The sequence below is a fragment of the Meles meles genome, chromosome 19 (assembly GCF_922984935.1).
Source record: "Meles meles chromosome 19, mMelMel3.1 paternal haplotype, whole genome shotgun sequence".
NCBI classification, from domain to species: domain Eukaryota; kingdom Metazoa; phylum Chordata; class Mammalia; order Carnivora; family Mustelidae; genus Meles; species Meles meles.
The window spans coordinates 6,371,557-6,395,208 of record NC_060084.1 but is presented as its reverse complement, the minus strand read 5'-3'; the positions used below and the strand labels follow the sequence as shown (position 1 = coordinate 6,395,208).

Below are 23,652 nucleotides of genomic sequence, written 5' to 3'. Positions count from 1 at the left end.
ACAGATGAGATCACTGCAAAAACAGAGGCATGTAGTATAAAGAGGAGAGTGATCAGCTCGCCTGGGAAAGAAGGCATGGTGCTTCCTAGAGGCAGTGATGTCTGAACTAGGTTTTGAAGGATCAATAGGAGTTTGCCGGATGGCAAAACAGAGTAAAGGTATTCCAGAGAGAGGAAACAAAACAGGCATAGAGATGGAAAACAACGTGGGATATCCTGGAAGCTTCAGCATCGCTAGAGTGTAAAGTTCGAGGATGTGGGAAGTAGGGAGGCAGAACCGGAGATGGAAGTGAGAGGCAAAGCCTTATGTGCCCAGAAAGGACATTCACCTGCCCCAGAGGTCCTGCAGCTACAGCCTTTGAAACAAGGGCAAGATGCCAGACTCTGTTCCCCTCTGAGCTGAATGAAGGTTTCTTAGGCCCACCCACTTGGCCCTGGCAAGTCCGGCCTGGAGAATCACCCTTCTCACCCCAGCTGGGTCTGGTGGGTACAAAAGGAGGTGAATCCTTGGCTAGCTGTTATGGGGAGTTAAGGCAGCAGCTTCCATGGAGCCCCACTTACGGTGTCTGGCACATACTAGATGCTCCCTGGGAATTTGCTAAAAACACGGAAAGTTTTTTCCCCCTTGCTGTACCCTGACCACTCTGTGCCCTCTGTTGCCAGAACAGGGGGATTGTCGACCTGGGTGCCCCCACTCCCCGCCACCACCTTTCCCTGGTATAGTTAATACATGTAACAAGCGCTTGTTGACGCGAGGACAGGTATGTGCCAAACACTAGTCTCTGTTGCACAGACCTAGAGCTGCTTCTGGGAGGTTCACTGTGTGCTGGAAGAATGGGGCAGGTCGACAGCCAATCGGGAAATAACACGGTCAGGGCTTGAGATTTGTTTGGAGTGTTAGGGCAGCACAGAGGGCAGACACCTAGCATCCTCTGCCAGTGAGGGTGCTGGGAGGAGGAAGACGGAGGGCTTCCCGGTGGAGGTGAGCAAACTGGATCTTAAGGGAGGAGTAGGGGTGCTCTAGGGCAAGGCAGTCCAGGGAGAGGGCCCAGCCCGGGAAAGGCAGAGCAGTGAGACTGGCTGGTGGAGAAGCAGTCGGGGACATGGGTGCCAGGAAGGAGTTGGCGTCTTCCTCTCCCTGCTGGCGCTACCTGTGGGTCCCCCACCCCCGTGCTCTTCAGCCCTGGAAGAGGGGTAAGGGCTTTGGACCGGGGATGAGCCTGGGAAAGGAATTTTGGTCTGAGCGATCCAGGCTGCTTTCTTCTAGTGAATTCGGTGGGGCTGACCCCTTCACTGGGGCGGGCGAGCTTGCGCACTCAGCAGAGTGCCTGAGAACAGAGAAGAATTTGATCTGAGGTCTGCCTGGCAGCGCTGCTCTGCACAACCTCCCCTTCGGTGCTCTGTGTTGCCAGTGCCCTTATCATCACTGGGAAGCCTCCTCTCTGCCCAGAGGTGACATTATCCGATTTGACTTCTCAGCAATTAGTCCGCTCCCAGCGGGGCTTCGTGTGTTTTTAACGTGCTTATTTCTCAGAAATCCTTTCACAAGTGACTTGGGTTGTATTCGGTCCGTCTGAGGTCGGGCATCTGTCTGTGCCGTAGGTGGTTGTTGGCTGGTAACTGCCAGCACGTCCCTGCACCCCAGTGCCCAGACCGCAGCCGCCGTCTACGTGCTGGGGAAGAGGGTGGCCTTCATCCTGAAGTTCGGTGTGAGCTCAAGTTCAGAGCCGGTGCAGACCCGGGGCCCACCCCACACGAGCTGGGACCTTGGGCCACTGATGGGAGAGCTTTAGTTTTATTGTATTGAAAATACCTTTAAGATGTTCTTTAAAAATGCTTTTGCAAGTATTCTATGGAAATAATTTCATTAGAAGAAAGAAAGAAAGGAAAGGATTTCACCCCATCCCAGTGTCCTCTTCAGAGAAAGGCCCTGGAGGTTTTCGGGTGGTGATGACCCCACACGGGTACGGTTGTGTTTCTATTTTCTGCTTTCAGCGTTAGCGATGCGAGCCTAGATGGGCTGTCGTATGCTGATTTTTTCATGTACCACGTTTTAGGGGGATGCTTTCAAGTCTGTCCGTGCCTCTCTGCCCCTAGGTTTCCAGCCTCACTACCCGTGGGATGACTCATTCTTTCTGGGGGGCCTGGCCTGGCCATTGTAGAACGTTGAGCACCATCTCTGCCTCGGTCCGTTGGGTGCCAGGAGCCCTTCCCCATCGTGATGATCAAAAATATGTCTCCAGAGGAGGGTGGGAAAAAAAATATGTCTCCAAACATGCCACCAGCCCCTGGCAGCAAGGTCAACCCTGGCTGGGGACCGCTGGCCCAACACATGCTTTCTACTGGCTCTAGAATATTTTTATGTAACCAGATGGCCATTCAGCTAACTTGGCATACGAGACTCAGTCTCCTCATCTATGAAATGTGTATGACAACAGTACCTTTCTTACAGGGCTCCTGGGAAGGCTCAGTGAGCCAGCGCATCAAACATGCTCCACGGGGGACCGGGCTTGTAGAAAGAGCCCACAGAAATATAAGCTCCTTTTATTACTCATACCTTTAAAATGATCATAACTGTCTGACCAGGGCAGGCCTTGTAACCTCCCTGACCCTCTGTCTCTTCTTCTGTACAAATGGGAGTAACTCCCGCTTGACCTCACTGAGTTGTCATGAGGCCCCAGTGAGCTAATCCTATGGAAGCGCAGAGCCTCCGCCCGACGCCCACTCTGGGCACTTCAGTCCTTCCCACTCCTTAATTCTGTGACTCATTCTCGAGGAAGAGGGGCCTGGCACGAGTGGGGGGGCCCAGCGCTGCACGTGGCCCCTCCTCGGAGCTGGGTGTGGGAGGTGTTCTCTGTCTGCTCCACCTGGCACAGTGGCCGCTGGCTTCGTGGGACCCCTGAGCACTGGAAATGTGGTTTGTGCAGTGGAGGAACCGCATTTTTTACTTTCTCTCACTTATTTCCTATCCGTTAAAATCGGAAGGGTTGCCTGCGCCAGCTGCTACCGTGCTGGGTGCTGCCGCCCTGGACAGGTAAGACCCTGGACTGTTGGGCACCCGGCTTGGAGGGGCTGCAGACCACAGCCTCAGTGTCACTGGCTTCCTCCTCCACAGAAGCACATTCGCATGAGTGACGTCGTGTCTTCTTGGCCCCCGGTGAGGCTTCCTTTCCCTGATGGTCCCAAGCCCAGCGGAGGGCCTTGCTGCGAGGTCCCTAGCCATATCCAAAGGCATCGCTGCAGGGAACAGGTCACGGAGACCCTCTGAAATTGAGCAGGCAGGGTCTGAGCCCTGGGAGTCAGTGATGGGGAGAGCTTGGCCCCCCAGAGCCCTCCTGGGAGTCGGGCCGAATCGCCACCCCTTGCCGCTGTGCCTGGTACTGCCCAAGACAGCCCCCCCCGCCCTCCCGTGATGGTGGCAGTGGGCTTGTCTTGACGCTGAGACTCCAAAGCTTCTACAGTTCTGTCTTTTCAGATCCCCCAACAGCAGTCACTCTAGTTCTCCCCATTTTATAAGCTAGAAGACTAATGCCCAGAGAGGTGGAGTTGCTCACACAAGGTCACACAGCCCAGCGGTCTTGGTGCTGGGTCCTGGGTCTCCTCTTGGTTAATCTTGTGCGCAGTGTGGCAAACAGGAAAATGAGTGGACTTCGCATAGGTACTAAACAGCCAGTAACTAACATTTACGGAGAGCTGGCCCTATTTCGGGCTTCATACCAGGGGTCCTTGGTTGGGTGCAGTGTCGTCCCCTGTGAGGCATTTGGCAATGTTTGGACACATTTCAGTTGTTCCCATATTTTATTTGAATTTGAAGTTTAGCAAAAATCATTCAAACAAAGTATGAGAGGGGAAGAAAAATAAGAATCAGACATTATTCGGATCCTTGTATGGGAATGGCAGGGGGAACCATAAGAACTGTACAGCGAGCCTCAGAAGGCTTGGAGAGACATGAACTCAAGGCACTTGCCTTAATGTACAATAAGCGTGTCAGGAGGCTTCTTGGTCGTCACGCCCGGCTGAGGCTTGCTCCTGGCATCCAGTGGGTTGAGAACAAGGTCACTGCTAAACATCCTGCATGGGACAGGAGCAACGGCCCCAGAGGGTAACAGGGCAAGGCCGGACAGCCTCCCTCCCGCTCCTCCGCAGACTCTCTCCGCTCCGCTTTCCGGGTGGGAACGCGGGTGTTAAGAGAGAGGAAGTAACTCGTTCTAAGAGTTAGGCTGTCGTGAGTGCCAGGGCTAGAACTTGCACCCAGGACTCTGCCCCCAGGGCCTGGGCCTAGAACCCGGATCCTCTCCTGCCCTGTTGCTCCAAGGGGGACGTGGCTGGACGGCAGCAGGTTGTGGAGCGCGTGAGGTCGCACGCACTCACGTCGGTGTGCGTTTTCCTGGAGGCTAGCGCGGAGCTTGTACCAGCCACGAGCCCCCAGCTAGAACTCCTTTCTGGAGGTTCCAGCTCACCTTTGCTCGTTGTCTTTCAGGCAATTGCTCCTTTGCTGGAAAACAACCATCCACCACCAGATCTCTGTGAATTCTTCTGCAAGGTACGACCTGACCGAAATGGGGCTGTGTTTGCAGGAGGCAGCCCACCTCCGCGTGGGCATGCTGGGGGTTGGCTTTGCATAATTTGCCGAAAACCCAGGCTTCCCTGACCTGGGTCAGGGCCCCAGACCGAGCCAGAAGGCAGGTCAGGCAGCCTGCTCTTAGACGCACAGCTCTCTCTCTGCCAGGCAGGTGATAGCGAGGCCCAGGATCCAAACCAGTGGGTCAGGGAGGAGCGTCCGGCTTTTCCTTGGAATATCTTTGTAGCTGTCTTGGGAGAAATTTGTAGCAGATTTTCTGGGTTCCTGACGTCAGAGCTGGGTTATTATTAGCCAAGGCTCGTCTGAGCACCGGCTGGCCCACAGTGGGGCACAGCCGTGGGGCTTTTCCTGAATAGGGAAAGCAGGCAGGGGATGCCAGGTTAGCTGGGAGGAGCCGCAGAGCAGGCCGTCCGCTCCCAGGGACCCAGTGCCTGGCCCGCCGCAGCGGGATTTACACGGACCGTGTCCAGGGCACGTTGGGGACCAGGCATCCCTCGCTCTGAAAACACACTCCAGCAGCCCCGGGGCCTGAACCAGCATGCAGTCCTGTTTTGTTCTTTGCTGTGTGATTTTTTTTCTTTTCTTTTCTTTTTTTTTTTCTTTTTTTTATGTAACGATTCGACGTCCTTGGAGAGACGCAGGGCCTAGGTTTGCTGCTGCCCCAGCACTCTGCTCTCGCACCTGCTGACTCACTCCGCTCCTGCTCCTTTCCTCGCTGGCTCCTTGCACAGCCACACACTGTCCCTGGTGGGTGGTGTGGACTCCGTCCACCAGCAAGACGAGCGTGTGGCCTGGCAAAGCAGGCCCCTGGAGAGCCCTGGGGTTTCTGGAGGAAAGGGGACTGTGATGCCCTTAGCGCCTCTGCCCCCCGCTCAGAGAGATGCTCTCTCTGTGTCTGTCAGGGGGCGGGAGCTCTGAGACCACAGACACAGGGTCGTGTTAGCCCCTTTGGCCCGGACTCTCCATCAGGAGACCATTTCTGGCAACCCACAGAGCAGGGGGCGGGCCCGGCCTGCCAGCGCAGAGCGCCCGGGTGCCTTCTCGGTGTGCACGTGTGGGCATGTGGCGGTGTGTGCCTCCCGGGCCAAGCAGGCGAGCGCCTGGGCGTCGAGCTGGGCCTGCAGGCGTACGTGCCTGCGAAAGCGTCAGGCTTCCTTGCTCCCTGGAGGCCCCCTCCTCCCTGGGGCCTCGGTGGGACTATAGACAACTGAAATATGGGCCTTCTTGGGCCCTGGCACCAGGGGGCGTCATTCCTCACGCGGACTGGGGTCCTGTGTCCCCACATATGCTAGGGGTCCTCCTCCCTTACCTGTCCCGGCAGGTCATCTCCTCTCAGTATTTTGTCCAGTTTAATACACATCTGCTCCTGTTCTCCTCTCAAGCTGTATGGTTTCTCCCAGATTTCATGGTTTTCAAACTCTTGCTCTAAAACAGTGGACCTTTGTTCACAGTTAGTCAGACCTGGGGGTTCCTGGTAGCACGGTTTGAAAACTCATGATGTAGAAGAAACCATTCTTTCTGGCTTTTCCTGATCGAAATAGAAGGCTGCCTCGTCTTTTGGAGGGAGGGGTCCAAGCCTAGGGGGTCCATGAGCCTTCAGGCTGTCTCCCCTCTGGGGAGGTCCGAGTCCCAGCCTCTGTGCCCTACCCACAGGCGGCCTGTCCAGAGAGGAGAGCTTGAGGGGAACGAAGCCACCCCCACTGGGTCCACCCCGGGCCAGCTCACTCCACACGCCTGGGCAGCCTTGCCTGCCGGCTCTCCAAACCGGGACACTCAGATCGAGGAAAGTTCATTGATCTTAGATTTCCCAGGAAAGCCCTGATTTCTACTCTCCCAAGTCCACGGTCCTCACGCAGGAGTTAGAAGCTCAGCACCTTCAGGCCCGGACAGGTTCTAAATGTGTCGGCCCGGTGAGGCCTTATCTGTTCACCCGAAGGCCTTGACAAACAAAACATGCTGATGAAGTGAAGTACGGTGAGGTGCGTTTGATGGCCTGCAGGCTGCTGTCAGCCTATCAAAGCAACAGCTGTAAAGCCACAGGACTTTCGAGATTCTGGTGTCCGGACACGGAACTCCTGGCGCTCCGGCACCCAGTTTTCCAGAGACTCCTCTGTTAGACCACGTGCTCTGCATCTCAGGGCTGCGAAGCGTCAGGACCTGTCCAAGTGGATGCCTGCCTGTATCAGCTGATGAAATCTCACTTTATTAATTTTTTTTTTCCAGATTTGATTTGATCTTTAGAGATTAAATTAGAGAGCATGTACTGGGAGAGAGGCAAGGGAGAGACAGAGTCCCCGCTGAGCAGGGAGCCTGATGTGGGACTCGATCTCAGGGTCCTGGGACCGTGACCTGAGCCGAAGGCAGCTGTTTCACCAACGGAGCCCCCCAGGCGCCCCACAGTCTCAGAGCCACAGGCCAGGCCCGGACTTCCAGGGGCCCGTTCAGCTCCGACTGAAACCTGCCAGGCTCGGTGCGGACCATGCCCTTCTGTCTCCCCAGCACTGCAGAGAGCGGCCGCGGTCCATGGTGGTCATCGAAGTGTTCACTCCCGTGGTCCAGAGAATCCTCAAGCATAACATGGTGAGTTCCCCTGACACCCAGACTGCAAAGCCGGCCTCTCACTTCTCCCCAGCCTTTCGCCATTCCCCAAAACACGGAGGACGGGGTTGGCTGGCCTGGCCTGACAGCCAGGAACGGGGTTGGGATTCTGTTTAAGTTGGGGTGTTCGTACAGCCTGTCCTCCTCGGCTCTATTTTCTTCTCTTAAGGCAATGGGAAGAATCTTTTTCACAGTAGAAATAACAAAAATAGTGTGGCGGGGGGGAGAAGAGAGAAGTTTCCCGTGTGTAGAGTCACAAGTGTCTGTAGACACTCTGCCCCAGAAGGAGGGGGTGGGGCGGCTCACGGCTTCAGTGGGGGCCGTCCATACGGTGTCCTTCCAGAGGCATGGGGCAGAGGGGGCAGAGAGTGACCATATGATGGAGAAACCTGACAGCGACAGCCACAGCTAGCGAGTCATGGTTCCACGGTCACGAGCCATGGTGACAGGTCATGTGAGGGCAGGCACCCTGATACGGTGTCAGAAGGGCACCATACCTCTGGGCGCGTCTTCTCGCAAACCCACGGGCCCCGTCTAATCCTGAGAGAAACATCAGACCAGTCCCCATTCAGGAGCATTTTGTAAAACATGTGACCAGCACTGCTCAAAATTGTCCAGGCTATTGAGAACAAGAAAAGCCTAGAAACTGTCACAGCCCAGAGGAGCCTAAGGCGGCAGGATGACTACATGTAGCGGGGTGTCCCGGATGGGGTCCTGGAACCACAAAAAGTCGTCAGGGGAGACAGAGGCAATCTGAGTATAGACTTGGTGGTCTGCAAGGCCCTTTTGCATTCTCATCAGTTCAGTGAGAATTGCAAATACTGCTTTCTCCGTGTTACACGTGGGGAAACTGAGGCTTATCAGAGCACACTCACCGGCCCCAGGGGCCCCAGCTGGGAATGAGAGTGACTAACATCTGTTCTCAGCTACTTATCAAGCACCTTCTTTTTTTTTTTTTTTAAAGATTTTATTTATTTATTTGACAGAGATCATAAGTGGGCAGAGAGGCAGGCAGAGAGAGAGGAGGAAGCAGGCTCCCTGCTGAGCAGAGAGCCCAATGTGGGGCTCGATCCCAGGACTCTGGGATCTTGACCTGAGCCAAAGGCAGAGGCTTTAACCCACTGAGCCACCCAGGCGCCCCTCGAGCACCTTCTTAGAGCCAGACACAGTGTGACACCCAAGCGTGTCCCATGTCATTTAAGTCTCATGACAGCCGAGGACCTCCTTTCCCAGATGAGGTGGCGGGGACCCAGAAAGCCTCCGTAGGTCACTCAGGGAACCGGTGAGCAGCCCCGAGTGCTCATGAGGGGGGCCGAGGAGCAGCCGTCGAAAGCGAGGTCCGGTGTTCCAGTGCGCTCTCCCGAGCCAGACCCCAGCCTGGACTCGAGTCACCTGGGTGATGGGGAGCCAGCGATGTCATTGCAGCACACGTTGGGGCACTGAATCAGAGGTGGGGTGCCTGTGACTACTGCCTCCTGCCCTGTCAAGGTCAGCAGTGAAAACAGCTGTCTCCACGCCAGCCCCCAGTCCCCGTCTGGCCGAAGTGTGGCACGCGTGCTGCCCCACCCCATCCTGCACTCGTGGCAGACATCATCAGTCGATTGCAGCACTCTTCCGGCAGAGCCCGGAGACAGCTTCAGAGTCCGTCTCAACCCAGGATTCCCGGCGGCCCCTGGTACCTGACCGTGCTGGCACCATGTGGAGCCTCTTTACCATTCCCGCCCCAGAGCAGTCTCACCCCGTAGCTGAATTGCTGCTTATTTCCGACATTCCCCCTTGATTTGAGATAAATGCGCTTCTGATTTTCTGAATGCAGAGGAGAGGACTACTCCATCCAATTCTTTCCTGGAACTAACAAAGACGTTCCCCGCAGTCGTGGTGGAGAGTGTGAATTTGTGCCCTAATTTGGGCTTTTATAGTTCAGGGGCATTCTCTGGTTTCAGGCTTCTGAGAGGAGAAGACTTCCAATTGTTAACTTTAAAATCACAGTGCAAGTGGTAGGAGGTGAGGCTTGTACCCTTTCAGAGTCTGGAGCAGAGATTTCAGAGTTTGTTTTGCAAAGGACCTTCCCATCGCAGCTTATCAATGACAGAGCCCCAGCCCCAGGTGTCCTGTCCTGGCCCAGGCCTCCTCGGGCACGGAAGAACATTTTCATGTAGTCTATGGTCATCAGGAGGCTGTCTAAGAACGCTTCTTTGGGGGACATCTGACTTTCGAGGGGAAAAAAAGTTAAAATTCAGGCCAGCCTCCCACAGCTAACCAAACAACATCTCCCTTATATTGGGTTAGTTTTATGGGCCTACAGTGTTGACCATGTAATAATTTTCTGGATAAAATTCAGAACAGCGACAGGGCAGATCCACAGTTTATAGCATCTGTTGTGGCCTGGCAGAGATCAGGGCCCTCCAGGCATGAATCCTCACTTGACGTTTGAAGAACTCCCCCAAGTGACCCCGGCGTCTGGGGATGCCGTAAAGCTTCCCAGCTGCTCTTTGCCCTTGGCGTCTAATTACCTGCCACGAACTCTGTCAGAAGAGGGCTGTGGATGGGCAGATGCGCGTGAGGCAGTGACCGTGGCTTCCGCTAGGCCCAGGAAGCCAGATGTACTGTTTTGAGCTGCAGCTTTCGGCTGGCGTGGGGAGTCTGGTCACTGGTTAATGGGTGTGCCTAGCCTGCCACCAGCCTCACGACTGTCAGCATCGCACGAGCAGCGGCCTCTGTTGACCACGCGTGCAGCATTCCTCCCCAAGGACGCCCGGGAACATTTGGGAGCTGGAGGAAATCGTAGACCCCAGAGGTGTTCTGAAATGTCAGAGCTTCCCCTGTCCTCAGGGTTCATCTTTTGCAAATATATTGTGTGTCCCATTTCATGGATGAGTACATTGAATCTTAGAGAAGAATCTCAGTGTTACTCATTGGACTGAAATAAAAATTAGATACAAATGGAAGCAGTCCTCTAGAATATTCTGCTGGAGATTCTAAACAATTTGTTAAACTGTGTTGTCAAGAATGACCATGGTCCCTGTGCCCACAGGCCACTCATCAGAGTGTTCTTGTAGCAAGGGAGGCCAGAAAATGTGTCTGCGGTCCCTAGTGGATCACTGGGTGACCTGACCACCCTACTTTCCAGGAGGAGCATTTTTAGCTTTTCCAAAGGTAAAATGTTCCTCACCCACATGTTGGAAGGCCATCAGACCCATTTATGATGTTCATTTCCAAGAAAATGACCTTGACTCTCCAGAAATCTAACAGCAAAGATAAGGACAGTTATCTTTAGCAGAGTTGAGTTGAAGCTGTTTTCATGGACTCCCAAACCCTTAGATGTAGAAGGGGGCCATAGAGATCCGTGGTTACAGCCCTCACTCCACAGTAGAGTCTATGAGGACTGGAGAGGGCCACACAGCCTTCCTGTCACCGTTTTCCAGGGCACCAGGTGACTTGAGATGTCTTCCTCAGTTTGGAAGCACAGTCAAGTTTCAGTTTTCTCTTCACACAGAGGCCTTATCTAGCCCAGGGCTCTGTGTGTGTGCATGTGAGCATGAGTGTGTGTGCGTGTACGTGAACACACTACGTATCTTCCTTCTTAGCTTCCCCTGAGGCTTCTGCCGTCCTCATGGACGAGCATCGTCCCAGTGGGGAGAATGGAAGCAGACGAGGCCCCTCAGTGTCTTGAGGACTCTAATTCAGCCTCTTCACTCCAGGTGAAGAAGCACCAAGCAGCTCTAGAAACTCGCTTCTCAGAGCTGGCAGGAGGGCGTGGGAGGGACGTGTTCTCCTCAGAACTTTCTCAAGGGCCCTCAGAATCCGTTAGATCCGGGAAGACTGTCTCTGCTGTTTTATTTTAAGTCAGAATGCCGATGCAGTTGCTTTTTACTGAATGGGTTCCACTTAGTGGGGGCAAGAAGAAGGCAGATGACTTGGAGATGTGACTCTTCCCTCTGACGTCTTGTGGGCCACCCTCCTCACCACGCTGACGCGCCCCTCCAGACTGCTGAAAACCCCACCCACAGGTTTAGAAGTCCATGAACAGAACTGCCGACCCGGCAGCCCTTGCCCCCAGCCGTGAATGTGGGGAAGGACGCAGGGTCCTTTCCTGGCCATCGTTTCTCCTCTCCTGACAAGTCCCTGAGCCAATGGCCACCACAGAGATGTGCCTCTCTCCACTCTCGACTGTACTCTGCCTCCTGCCCCGGTCGTGTGCCGGGTTGGGAAAGCTAAGACAACAGAAGTGTCCAGGAATGCCACTCACTGGAGCAGGCGGGAGTCCCTCTGTCCTTGCTCAGTGCCCCTTAAGTAGGCGTCAGCTGAGGTGAGATGCGGGGGCTCAGGCTGAGCCGGTGGATGGAGACGTCCTTGGCCCTGAGGGCTGGGGCCTTTCCCTAATGTTGAGCAGATTCACCCTCCCTCCCTCCTGCCTGGGCCCCTTTCCCACGGACCCCCGGACACACGCCTGCCACGCACTCTCCAGGGCACACACCGCCCTTCCCAGGCCATAAGCCTCACACACGCATACACGATGTGTCTCTCACACACACCTCCTCCCGCACCGCGTGTCTCTCACACATACCCTCCCACCCCCTCCCACACCCCACGTCTCTCACACACCTCCTCCCACATGCCAGATCTCTTACACACACACCTCCTCCCACACTCTGTGTCTCTCACACATAACCTCCCACACCCCATACCTCTCACAAACACCTCCTCCCACACCCCCTCTCACACACACACAACCTCCCACACCCCACGTCTCTCTCTCACATACACACATTCCCTCCCACGCCCCATGTCTCTCTCTCTCACACACACAAGCATACACACACCTCCTCCCACACGCCACGTCTCTACACATAACCTCCCACACCCCATACCTCTCACAAACACCTCCTCCCACACCCATCTCACACACACACAACCTCCCACACCCCACATCTCTCTCTCACATACACACATTCCCTCCCACACCCCATATCTCTCACATATACACATCTCCTCCCATGCCCCACGTCTCTCTCTCTCACACACAAGCACACACACACCTCCTCCCACACCCCACGTCTCTCACACACACCTCCTCCCACGTGCCGGATCTCTTACACACACACCTCGTCCCACACTCTATGTCTCTCAGATAACTTCCCACACCCCATACCTCTCACAAACACCTCCTCCCACACCCCATATCACACACACACACAACCTCCCACACCCCATATCTTTCTCTCACATACACATATCTCCTCCCACACCCCATGTCCTTCTCTCTCTCTCTCTCTCTCTCTCACAAACACACAAGACACCTCCTCCCGTACTCTGTCTCTCACACATAACTTCCCATACCCCATACCTCTCACACACCTCCTTGAACACCTCACATCTCACACACACACTACCTCCCACACCCCATTCTTTCACACATGCACATCTCCTCCCACAGCCAACGTCTCTCATACACACCACCTCCCACACCCCACATTTCTCATACATACACCCATCTCCTGTCAGACTCCATGTCTCTCATACACATACATACACCTCCTCGCACACCCTACATCTCTCACACACATATCTTTCTTCACCCCATGTCTCCCTCACACACATACACACATATCTTCTCCCACACCCCACGTCTCTCACACACACAACATCTTCTTTTATACATCTCCTCCCACACCCCACGTCTCTCTCTCTCTCTCCGTCTCATCTCACACACACACAAACACACCTCCTCCCACACCCCACTTCTCTCACACACACATGCCATTACCTGTCCAGCCAGCCTTTTTCAAGCTTATCCATCTGTCTTCTCTGCTTTTTTGGTTCCATATGCCGTATGAGGGTAGCTTTTTCTACAACCAAAAGGACAGGGTCATCAAATGCTCCTTAAGTATTTTCTGGAACCCAGGGGGTGGCTGGGATCAGCCTAGAGCACGAGGGAGCCAGCTGAGAAGCCCATGACTGGGAGCCAGCTTCACCCTGGTTCTTGGACCTCCTTCCTGCCCCTCTTGCTCAGGAGAAGGAACAGGCATCTTTTCATTGACGATGGTTGGGGACACTCAGAGTTACACTTGTCCAGGGCTATGTTTGGCTCCTCCATACCCCCAGGAAGTCCCAAAGCCCTCTTCCCAAACTGATGGCCCCAGATTGGACATCTCCTGCCCCGGCCGTGCTGAGTGGCCTCAGGTGATAGCTCACAGAAAGCAGGGCCCAGAAACTCTATGGGGCCTGTGGCGTCTGTGGCTTCTCAGGGGTCGCGGGAGACCCAGCTCAACATGCGCAGGCCCCCTCCCCACTGGGCAGAAGGGAAGCCGCAACGGGTCTCTTGCTGAGCACGCCTTGGCACATCAGCGCCGTGCCCGTGACTTCACTACCGGTGTCGGAGCCCATTCCGGCTCAGGACGCATCTGCTGCTCTCCCTGGGCAGCCATCAAAGGGCGTAAGCAAGAGTATGACGAGGCCAGTTTCTTGAAGGGAAAATGTGTGCCTTCTAGAAAGTGGAGTTGGCTGGTTGTCTCCCTGTTGCCTTCCACACCAACCATTGTGAGCAGAGCAGGGTCACACTGCCCCTTCTGGGACCCCGGCCTCCCCTGCGGCCTGTCCCAGCTTCTCCCGTCTGCTCTCTCGGCAGGACTTTGGGAAGTGCCCACGACTGAGGCTGTTTACTCAGGAGTACATCCTCGCCTTGAACGAGCTCAACGCGGGGATGGAAGTGGTGAAGAAGTTCATTCAGAGGTGGGTTTCCCGGCTGGACCCCCTCCCCACCTTGCCTACCACCGAGCTCTCCTCTCCAGTCCAGAAATACTCGCTCCCTTGATGCCCGGAGAGAATCCACTTGTATTTAAAGGCCCCGAGCATCTCATCTTCTGGGGAGCTGTCACCCGGGTCCTCCCAACCACAAGTGGTCTGAGACTCTTACTAGCTGTGTGACGTTGAACTGGTTGCTGTACCTCTCTGGTCCTGTTTACTCCCCTATCCGCAGGGGTTGTTGCGTAATTAAACAAGAAGATACATGAGGAGGCCCCTAGCACAGTACCTGACACACGGTGGGAACTCAGGAAACGGGACCAGTTCGAAATAATAGGATCATTTCCATGGGTCCCACACCTTACACCCGTTTGGTTTATGAGCGCTGCCCACATCAGGAGACAATCTCCGCTGGCCCCGGAGGGGCATCACCAGGGACTAGAACAGCCACCTCCCAAACTGGGGAAGAAGAAAGCAGAACTTCTGGTTCTTACTTACTTGTGGTATTTTGGAAGAGAGGGCTTGCTTTTTCTTTGATTTTTAAAGTCTCTCCCTGTGCCTCTGTCTCCTCATCTGGAAAAGGAGAACCACCGTACTCCCTTGGTCCGGTTAGTGTGCCGGTTTAGTGAGCTACTGCTCGGCAGCGCTAGCAACTGTGTCCGCGGGCTGCGCACGTCAGCGACCTCTCGTTTTTGGAGAAAATCAAAATAGCCTGTTTAACCTGGTTTTGGAGCTTATGTGTTTCCCGAATAAACTCACCCGAAACTCACAAAGCATTTCTACATCCAAAGCAAGCATTTCTCCGCAGGAGCCCTGGTGACTTCAGGGTCCCTTTAAAGTAGCCAGTTGTGGGTTGTCGAATTTTTTTCAGGTTAGTCTTCTCTCGTCCTCAGCAGCCACAGTGACTTTCCAGGACTTACAGATATCATTCCCAGGCTCCAAACAGCCCAGGAGTCGCGGTATTGCTCCCATTTTACAGATGAGAAAACTGAGGCACGGAGCGAGCCATAATAAGTAACAGTAGCTGGCATTAAGGGAGGACCTAGCAAATGTGTCCCAGGTCCTGTGCTGGGCCAGGGTGACCATAATCACTTTCTTTCAAAGCAGGCCACTTTTGAGACTAAACTGTGGTATTAGGAGTCATGATTCCAGAACCCGCAGGCATAAACATGACTGTCCCAGGATATAGGACTACTGTCCACTCTTTCCATGAATTAGAAAACTGGGTCCTTTCCATAACCCATTGAGGGGGGGAGCCACGTTCCCATTTTATAGCTAAGCAAATTGAGTATGGCAAGTTTAAGTAGTTTGCCAAGACCGCTTGTGTGGATTTGAACCTGGCACCCTGGATCTACAGCCCCGGGCCTGGAGCTTGGCTCTGTGCTGCCTGCACGTGGCAGAGCCAGGACCTAGATCCTGGTGCTGCCAAAGCCCCGGCAAAGAGCTTGGAGCACCGACCCCCCAACCCTGACGACACCTCTCTGCCCCACTGCCTCCCTGCGTGGGTGCCCCTGCTGCCGCGGCCTGCTCACCCCTGTCCTCTGCTCTCTTCCAGCATGCACGGCCCCACGGGGCACTGCCCCCACCCCCGGGTCCTGCCCAACCTGGTGGCTGTGTGCCTGGCTGCCATCTACTCCTGCTACGAAGAGTTCATCAACAGGTCAGTCCCCGCTGCCCCCAGGAGAGCCTGTGTGGGGGCCCGCCACCACCTCTGGGTGGGGACAGTGGGGGGCAGTGAAGGGCCAGGCCCCTGCAGAGGGCGGCTCATGCCTTGACCGGGCCAGGGAGGTGGAGTGGTGTCTGCTGGGACGGCCTCAAGTATGTTGGCCAATCCCGTGAGCTCCCCAATTGCCGGCCCTAAACCTGGGGATGTCGCTGGAAAAGCAAACACTGGGATTGTGCACTGGCAGCCGCGAGGCTGTCGTGTGCCCCCAGCTTTAGCAGCAAGTGTTTGATTCTGAAGGTTTCTGCCCACCTGGCACGTGCACGTGCAGCATGTCAGCTCGTGTGAGAGAGAGGACACGTGCATGCAGGTGGGGGTGTGAGCATGTGCGTGCGTGTGCACAAGGACTAGCAGGAGGTTTTCGCCCTTTCCCCTGTCTCCTTTGGCAGAATTTCCTTTTGCCCATGGTGCATGTGGATTTCTTGAGCACCTGTGCGTGTCAGGCACGGTTTCGGGTGCTCCTGGGGAGCTGGTGTCCGGTATGCAGGATCGAGGCAAATGGGCAAAGGCTGAGAAAACAAAATGCAGCCATGTGCTAGAGCTCCGCCAGAAAGGGGCGTGGCAGGGCTGCTGCCTTGGGTCCTCCAGGGTCTGGGTGCAAGCAGCTTATTAAGGACGTAACCCAAGGAAGCTCTGGGAGGGTACCCGAGAAGGGAGGACGGCCAGCAGAGTCTGATGACCACTGCAGGCACCTGCACGTTCCCCACTGGGACCTCCCAGGAGACTGTGGAACATGTCTGAGTCATTCCCCTGAGGGATGATGGCCCTGGGGTATAGTTACTACCAGCTTCCATTCTTTCCTGAGGTTCACTCCTGGGATGCAGAGTGACGCAGTTGCCACTAGTTTCCATAGAACTTTATACAGTGACCTCTGGGGTCATTAGAGAGGATAACGATGTGCAGGATCAGGGAGCATCTGCTGAGGTTCCCTGTCCAGGTGTTCAGGTGGTACACTGCACAACTCCCTGGGGAGCAAAATGTGTGTAGCTAGAGCTGGGGGCATAGCATGAGTATATTTCAGTCCTTAGAGAGAAGGCGGTAGAACATTCTAACACACAGAAAATCATACAAATGAAGCTTCTAAAACAAACACTATACTTTGAGGTCTTGGGAAAGGTGCCACAAAATTTTATTAAGGATATATTTTCTCACAACAGGACTTGAGAAGGGAGGATTACTCTTTTCAGTGTCCTTAGCCGTAGGTCCTGATACTCAGCAGGGACCTGTCCACTTCTGAGTCATTTCCCCATTGAGAAGGTGATAGAACCCCTGGGGCCTCAACATGAAGACGTCATGCAGGTCATTCGTGTGCGCTTGTTCTGTGCCTTACAGCATGTTGTATTAAGAGCTCAAGAAACAAAAAAAGAAGCAGCAGAAGGTCAAAGGGTAGCACTTGGTTTGTACGACTATCCCAGCATCCCTGTGGGCAGGGGTGGTCACTTGCCCTCAGCCTCCCACGTTGTAGCTCTGGAGCCGGTCCGCGTGCATTTCTAACTCAGGCCGCTGTAGGAAGCAGGGAAGCCATTAGGAGTGTCCCACATTCTCAGGCTCCCTTTCCTCCCGAGGCCATGACTCATCTGGGCCTCCCAGAGCCCACTTAGTGGATGCCTGGCCTGGGATTAGGCGAGGGCAGGAGCAGCGGCAGGAAACAGCACCTCCCAGAATTTTCTGTGTTCTCAAAGCCCTGCCCAGGTGCCCTGGAGCAGGTTTTCCTGACTCAGGAGCAGGAAGCAGAAGAACTCTGGAAACCCCTCTCCCAATACCCACCCCAGGAGAAGGGCAGAGGGGGAAAGAACCAGAATTAGGAACTGTGCACACAGTTGTACAGACAGGGGCCTGGGGACAGCAACAGCCAGCTCTCATCCTTCTCATCCTCTCAGTCCTCGTCTGGTGACAGCCCAACAGCCCAGTACGTGCCAGGGGCTGAAGGCACAAAGGTGACCAGCTAGATGGAGCCCTTTCCCTCCGGAGCGGACAGTGTAGCAGGAGATGGAGGAGTAGAGAGGGAACAAGCAAGGAGTTGCAGTGAGCTTTGGTCAGGGCTGTGAGCGCGGAAGCCAGAGCCATCAGTAACGGGGTCTGTGCCGGGGGATCTCTGGCCTGGCCGCCTATCCATCACCTGGGAAGGGTTTACAAGATGAGAACAGCAGCTAAGCACGCATGTGCCCTGTGACCCAGCTGCTCGTAGCTTTGGGGACGTTCATTCATCATGTACAGGAATGTTCTAACAGCGTTATTTGTAACAGCCCCTAACTAAAATCTGCCTCCACTCCGCTGTCCTACGACAGGAGAGTGGGTGGACGGTCGGGGTCTGTCCACGCAAAGGAACACTATGGATTAGCAGGAACGGATGAACTAGAACAACAAGCAAACTGAGTACATTTCACAAAGGCAAAACGGGACAAAAGAAGCCAGACCCAAAAGATACTTGCAGTGTGATTCTTTTTCCTGGAATTTCAAGAACAGGCAAAAGGACTACGTAGTGGTGGGGGCCAGAAGAACGCCCCCCCCTTTGGGGCGGGGTGTAGCTGAAGGGCATGAGAGCAGCCTCTGCGTTTCTCGAAATGTTCCCATCTTGATGTAGGTCAGTGGTTCTTAGCTGGGAGCTGTTTGGAGCCCCATGGGTGTTTGGCACTGTCTGGAGTCACACAAGGAAAGTTCACGAAGCTGAACTTGATCGTCCCGGGTGTGCTAGAGCCCTGTTGAATTTGGAAGCACTTCCCTTCCCAACTCCATAGTCTATGGTGGCTCCTTAATAGTTCGGGTTCAGTTGTGGCGGCCGTATTCGCACCAAGGACACTGGCAAACGCTGCAGCCGGGTCTCTGTTTTTCTGGCAAGTTCAGCATAACACTCCTTATATCTTAAAGAAAAAAAGGGGTGCCCAGACCCCATCCACTGTAATTCTGATCTCATTGGGATGGCCCTGGCATTGTTTTTTGTTTTATTTCATTTTTGCTGTTGTTGTTGTTGTTTTTCATTTTAAACTTCCCAGGCAAGTCAATTGTGTGGCCAGAGTTGAGAACTTCTGCTCCTGGGGGAGGTGAAGAAGGGATCCCTCAGGGAGGTGATATTTAAGTTGAGAGCTTAAGTCGGCCCTCAGTAAGGCAAGAGGCAGAACAGGATGATCCAGGAAGGGAAAACAGCACGTGCAAAGGCCCAGAGGTGCAGATGGGGCTGGCATTAGTCACCTTTTCCATCTCTGGTCCTTAAACACCTGCTTCGGAATCCCCAGGCTGCTGCAGACTGCTGGACACAACATTTCCTAGAAGGGCCCAGGAATTCTCCTTCTTTGCAGAGTGCACAGACGATCTGCTCCTTGATAGAGGCCACTGCAGGGAAGGAAGGGAGGGAAACAGTGTGAAGGAGAGGGCAGAGAGACAGATAGAGAAGCAAAGATGGGGTTGGGGAGGACAGCAGCCATGCCAGGCCCTGGAGGGACTCAAGCTTCCCTTGCTGAGCTGCTCCTGGGGATCGTGTTAAAATGCAGATTCCTATTCAGCAGGCCTGGGGTTTCCAGTCATGCTGGTGCCGCTGCTTGGGGACCACGCTGTGAGTGGTGCCGCTGCTGGCCCTGTGCTCCAGCTGTGGAGCGTTCATTCCAAGAGCCCTGGGGTCGCTGGTAGGTTTAAGTAGACTACGACGGGACTTGAAGAGCTGTCAGTTTCCTGATTGCCCCCTGGCTGCTGCTACTTGGAGGAAGGACTGGAGGGGGCAAGCGTGACCTTGGGTGATTGCAACCAGGTGCCCAGGGTGGAGGCCTGGGAGGGCGAGAACCACCCAGCCCCCTTGGAGCCCAGAGCAGATTCCTGTTAGTTCCTCCAGGAAGTCACCGTAAGGGCTGCAATGCTGGGGGACCTTTGCTGGGCTCAAGTCCATCCCACCCTGGTGGTCAGTCCCTGGAAGATAAACCCTGTGTCCTCCGGGACTGTCCGCAGTGCTCTCGGTGAGTACATAATGTACTCGCAGAAGAGGAGACAACTTGACCCAGGTTAGCCTAGCTTGCTGGAAAATCACCCGATCGGAGCCAAACAGCCTTGAAGATGCACTTCTAAGTCCCAGCGAAGGCAAACAAAGGGAAATGGAGTGTTGAGTATTTGGGTAGCAACTTAGCTCTGAACCCCGCGGATAGTTGCACTGCCCCCCTCTAGCCCCAGCCCAGACCACACACAGTTTTCCATCAGCTGTTGCATTCTCGGACTTTAGTTGATTGATGGGTTTCGTTCTTCCCTAGCGAAGTCTGAAGTGTATTTGTTAAACATCTTTGGTGGGCTCGGCGGAGGCCTGGCTTGTGGCGTGTGCTGGAGAAATTCGGGCCCTCCAGGTGCTTCGTGTCCGAGATCTGTGCTCTACTTGGTCCTTGGGCACAAGGAGTGTGTGCATCTCTTTGAAAGCACAGGGCACATGTGTGCGGCACATTGAGGGCGGGCCTGGACGAGCAGCTGTTTGTGATCATGCGGTCATGCTCGGATTCTCTTGGAGCAGTGGACTCAACCTTGACTGCACACACAGGGAGCCTGGAGAGTTACTGGACCCCAACCCAGAGATTCTGATTGAACTGGGCTTCGGATACTGATATCCAGCCAGGGGTGGAAAGCTCTAGTTTGGGGATAGAAGTGTTGAGGTGGCAAGTAGAAGAAATCAGGGAAGACTTCATGGAGGAGGAGAGGAGGATTATATCCTGCACGGGATTATATGGGATCTTGGAAGCCACTGTGGTGTGAGGAGCCAGGGCTTTGTAGTCAGAAACCTCGTTTCAAATCCCAGCCCCGTCCACTTACAAGCCATGTTTGACCTCTGAGAATGTCTTTGCTCACTGGTAACATGGAGATGGTAAAACCAGCCGTCCAGAGAGGTCTCAGTATCTGTGCGGTGTGTGATACCCCTTCGTGCTGTGCCACCCAGGAGCATCAGGGAAGGAAGCCCATTGCTGGGGTTGCCTTCACTCTAATGAGCCTCCCACTGAGTGAGGAGGTTCTTTAACCAGCCTCAAGGCTCTGACAAGTCCTGCTGTGGAGAGGCCTAATTTCATTGTTTGACCCGGCATTTCCCACACAGATGTGACCTCACTGATGCCATAGGTCTGTTTTCTCAGTGAACACTTGTTAGCGAGCATCGTTCTTCCAGGTGGTTGAAAATGCTGTACCTGGGGGTTCAGCCGAGAGCAGGGGTGGACAGGAGGGAGCCACAGACTGCAGGAGGCTAGAATTCTGAGGTCTGGGATCCCTGGTGGAGAGTGGATGCTGAGCTTTCTCACCTGGCCAGGGATGGGGCAACAGAGGTGAGGCCTGGGCCTGCCCAGGGGGAGAGAAGGGCAGCGAGACTCCAGAAGCAGCTGGAAGCAAAGGCACTTAGTAGGTCTCACAGATGGCCAGGGGAGGCCTTGTAGTGGAGGCGGCCGCCGAGGCCTCACGGGTAGCCCACGGCACCACCACTGGGTTCGGGGAGGCCCTTGGCTCGGGGGAGCCCGCAGCCCGTGTGATGGCTCGGGGCCGCATGCAGGCGGCCGTGCTCACACCGCTCTCCCCTCTCCGCCAGCCGCGACAACTCCCCCAGCCTGAAGGAGATCCGGAACGGCTGCCAGCAGCCCTGCGACCGGAAGCCCACCTTACCTCTGCGCCTTCTGCACCCCAGCCCGGACCTGGTGTCTCAGGAAGCCACGCTGTCGGAGGCGCGGCTCAAGTCGGTGGTCGTGGCCTCCAGCGAGATCCACGTGGAGGTGGAGCACACCAGCACTGCCAAGCCGGCGCTGACGGCCAGCGCGGGCAACGACAGCGAGCCCAACCTCATCGACTGCCTCATGGTCAGCCCCGCCTGCAGCACCATGAGCATCGAGCTGGGCCCCCAGGCCGACCGCACCCTCGGCTGCTACGTGGAAATCCTCAAGCTGCTGTGAGTGTCCCCTTGGCGGGCCCGTCCCAGTCGGGCGGGAGAGCGGGGCAGGGTGGGGCAGCGTGGGCGTGCTAAGAGTGTGTGCACACGTGTGCAAGTGTGCACGCTTGAGGTGTGCGTAAACGCGACGGGCGCACAGGACGCAGATTCGGGACGTGAGGACACACATTTGGGGTGTGTATGTCTGTGGACATAAGCTCTGTGTGTGATCGTGTGCGTGGGGATGTACAGAGGGCTGTGTGTGTTCACGTGTGTGCAAAAGCGTGACGTAGATAGGTGTGTCCCTGAGGTTGAGAATGTGTATGTGAGTGTCTGCCTCCAGCCACCAGGATGGCCGTGAGCCCGTGGGCCCCCAGGTGTGTCTGTGAGTGTGTGAATGTCCTTACATTTGGCAGAGGGGGCTCACTCTGGGTTTGGGAGTGCATGTGTGTGTGCAAGGGGCTTTGGCTGTGTGTGGGTGTGACCACACAGGTGTGGTTGCCCGAGTGTGTGTGTGTCCGCATATGGGGGGCTGCATGGACGTGGGCTGTATGTGGGTTTTTCTCTGTGGGTCCGTGTGTGTGTCTGGAGTGCCGCTTGCGTGTGCGTGCACACCAGTGTGCGCGCGTCTGGGTGCTTGTGCTGCTTCTGTGCTTGAGCAGCTGGGAGTGCTCCCTCAGGGTGAGCGTTTGTGCACAAAGCTTGGAGCGTGCGTGTGTGTCGCTGTGTGTGCCCGTGCACATATGCCGTGAGCCGGCACGTGACTGTGTGTGCTTTGTGTGCATTTCACATCACATCCCAGTGCCCTCGCTCCCAGCCTTGCCCAGTGAGCAGGGACAGAGTGGGGCGTGCAGAAAAGCTCGAGGAGACAAGGGACCCGGGTCAACTGTGCTTGGTGCCACCGGTGCTTGGGGCTTCGGGCCCATGCGCCCACCGCCCCCCGAGCCTCAGTTGTGTGCGTCTTGAATGAAGGGATCTTAATATTTGGCCCTCGGGGGTCTTTCCAATTGTGCCACTCACACTTAAACCACCCGGACCCGTCTCAAAGTCACATGTACCTGGTTCCTGGAGGCACCGACGAAGGGGCCCCCTTGGTCTGGAGACCCCAGCAGACGCCTCCCGTCCTCACTCCCGCAGATCCCGTTCTGCAGACAGAGCTCTGCACTGCTCTCGGGACCAAGTCTGGAACCCGGCGTTTCCAGGCACGGTCAGTGGTGGCTGGCGGGCTCTTCAGAGGGATTGTGGGCATGACTGTGTGGTCATCTCCAACCAGTGCAAAAAGGTGCCTGTCTACTGACCGGGCACCAGGGCCCCTCGATCCAGGGGGGCGCCTGGCTCCTGGGGCTGGTCAGTGTTGCTGGGCTGTTGCCGAGTCGTGGTTGATGCCCAGCTCTGCCAGTCGGCTCTGCCTCTATGGTGAATGTCAAGTCATTGCCGAGCACGCTCAGGGGCTGCAGGATGGAGGCCCTGCAGTCCTGGCAGCAGAGGCCCGCGGGGGCACAGCCACATTGAGCCAAAGGAATTCCAAATTCTGCTCAGAGGGCCACGCTGAGAATGCATGTCAGTTTCTTTAAAGCTGGGGGCAACCCCCGCTTTCTCCCGGGAGTGGTGATCAGCCCTCACGGGGACAGGCCGGCCATGGTCCGCATCTCGCCTTGGCCCCCTTACTTCCTCCAGCTGTTCTCCACAAACACCTGGAACTCCCAGGCCTCCTGCTGGCTCGGGCCCGGACTCAGATTTCTCATTAAGCACTAAGGATTTGCGTTTCATCATGCAGTTGACACACGTTTTTTCCCCTTCTTCATAAACATGCTCACAAATGCGGATTCTGTTCCCCCGGTCTGCTTCCAGACCTCCTGCCTGCTGCCAGGGCATGGAGGCGGGGGGGTCAGGTGCCCGGTCCAAGGCTGGCCACCAAGAGCCAGGATGCATTCCTAGCTGCTTTCCAGAGGAGCACCTCACCCCTGCCCGGGGCTCTCCACAAAGCAGGTTTATATTTGTGGAAGCCTTTTCACCTTGGGGTCGGGGGGAGGCTCGGACACAATGCAGACCTGAGACGTTTTTCCAGAGCCCAGCCGCCTGTTTGTGTCGATGGCCCACTTGAGGCCCTCAGACCTGGTGGACCCACAAACCCCAG

The 23,652-nt window shown here is 55.5% G+C and overlaps 1 protein-coding gene across 1 annotated transcript in view; it reads left to right on the top strand.

The window, feature by feature from the left end:
- Nucleotides 1-23,652, top strand: part of LOC123931126 (c-Maf inducing protein) — a 226,109-nt gene that overhangs the window by 179,221 nt on the left and 23,236 nt on the right. Inside the window, exons 6-10 of the mRNA XM_045987920.1 lie at nucleotides 4,480-4,542; nucleotides 7,081-7,161; nucleotides 13,808-13,911; nucleotides 15,479-15,583; nucleotides 21,183-21,536. Of these exons, the coding sequence (XP_045843876.1) occupies nucleotides 4,480-4,542; nucleotides 7,081-7,161; nucleotides 13,808-13,911; nucleotides 15,479-15,583; nucleotides 21,183-21,536 (707 nt within the window). The remainder of the gene's footprint in view (nucleotides 1-4,479; nucleotides 4,543-7,080; nucleotides 7,162-13,807; nucleotides 13,912-15,478; nucleotides 15,584-21,182; nucleotides 21,537-23,652) is intronic.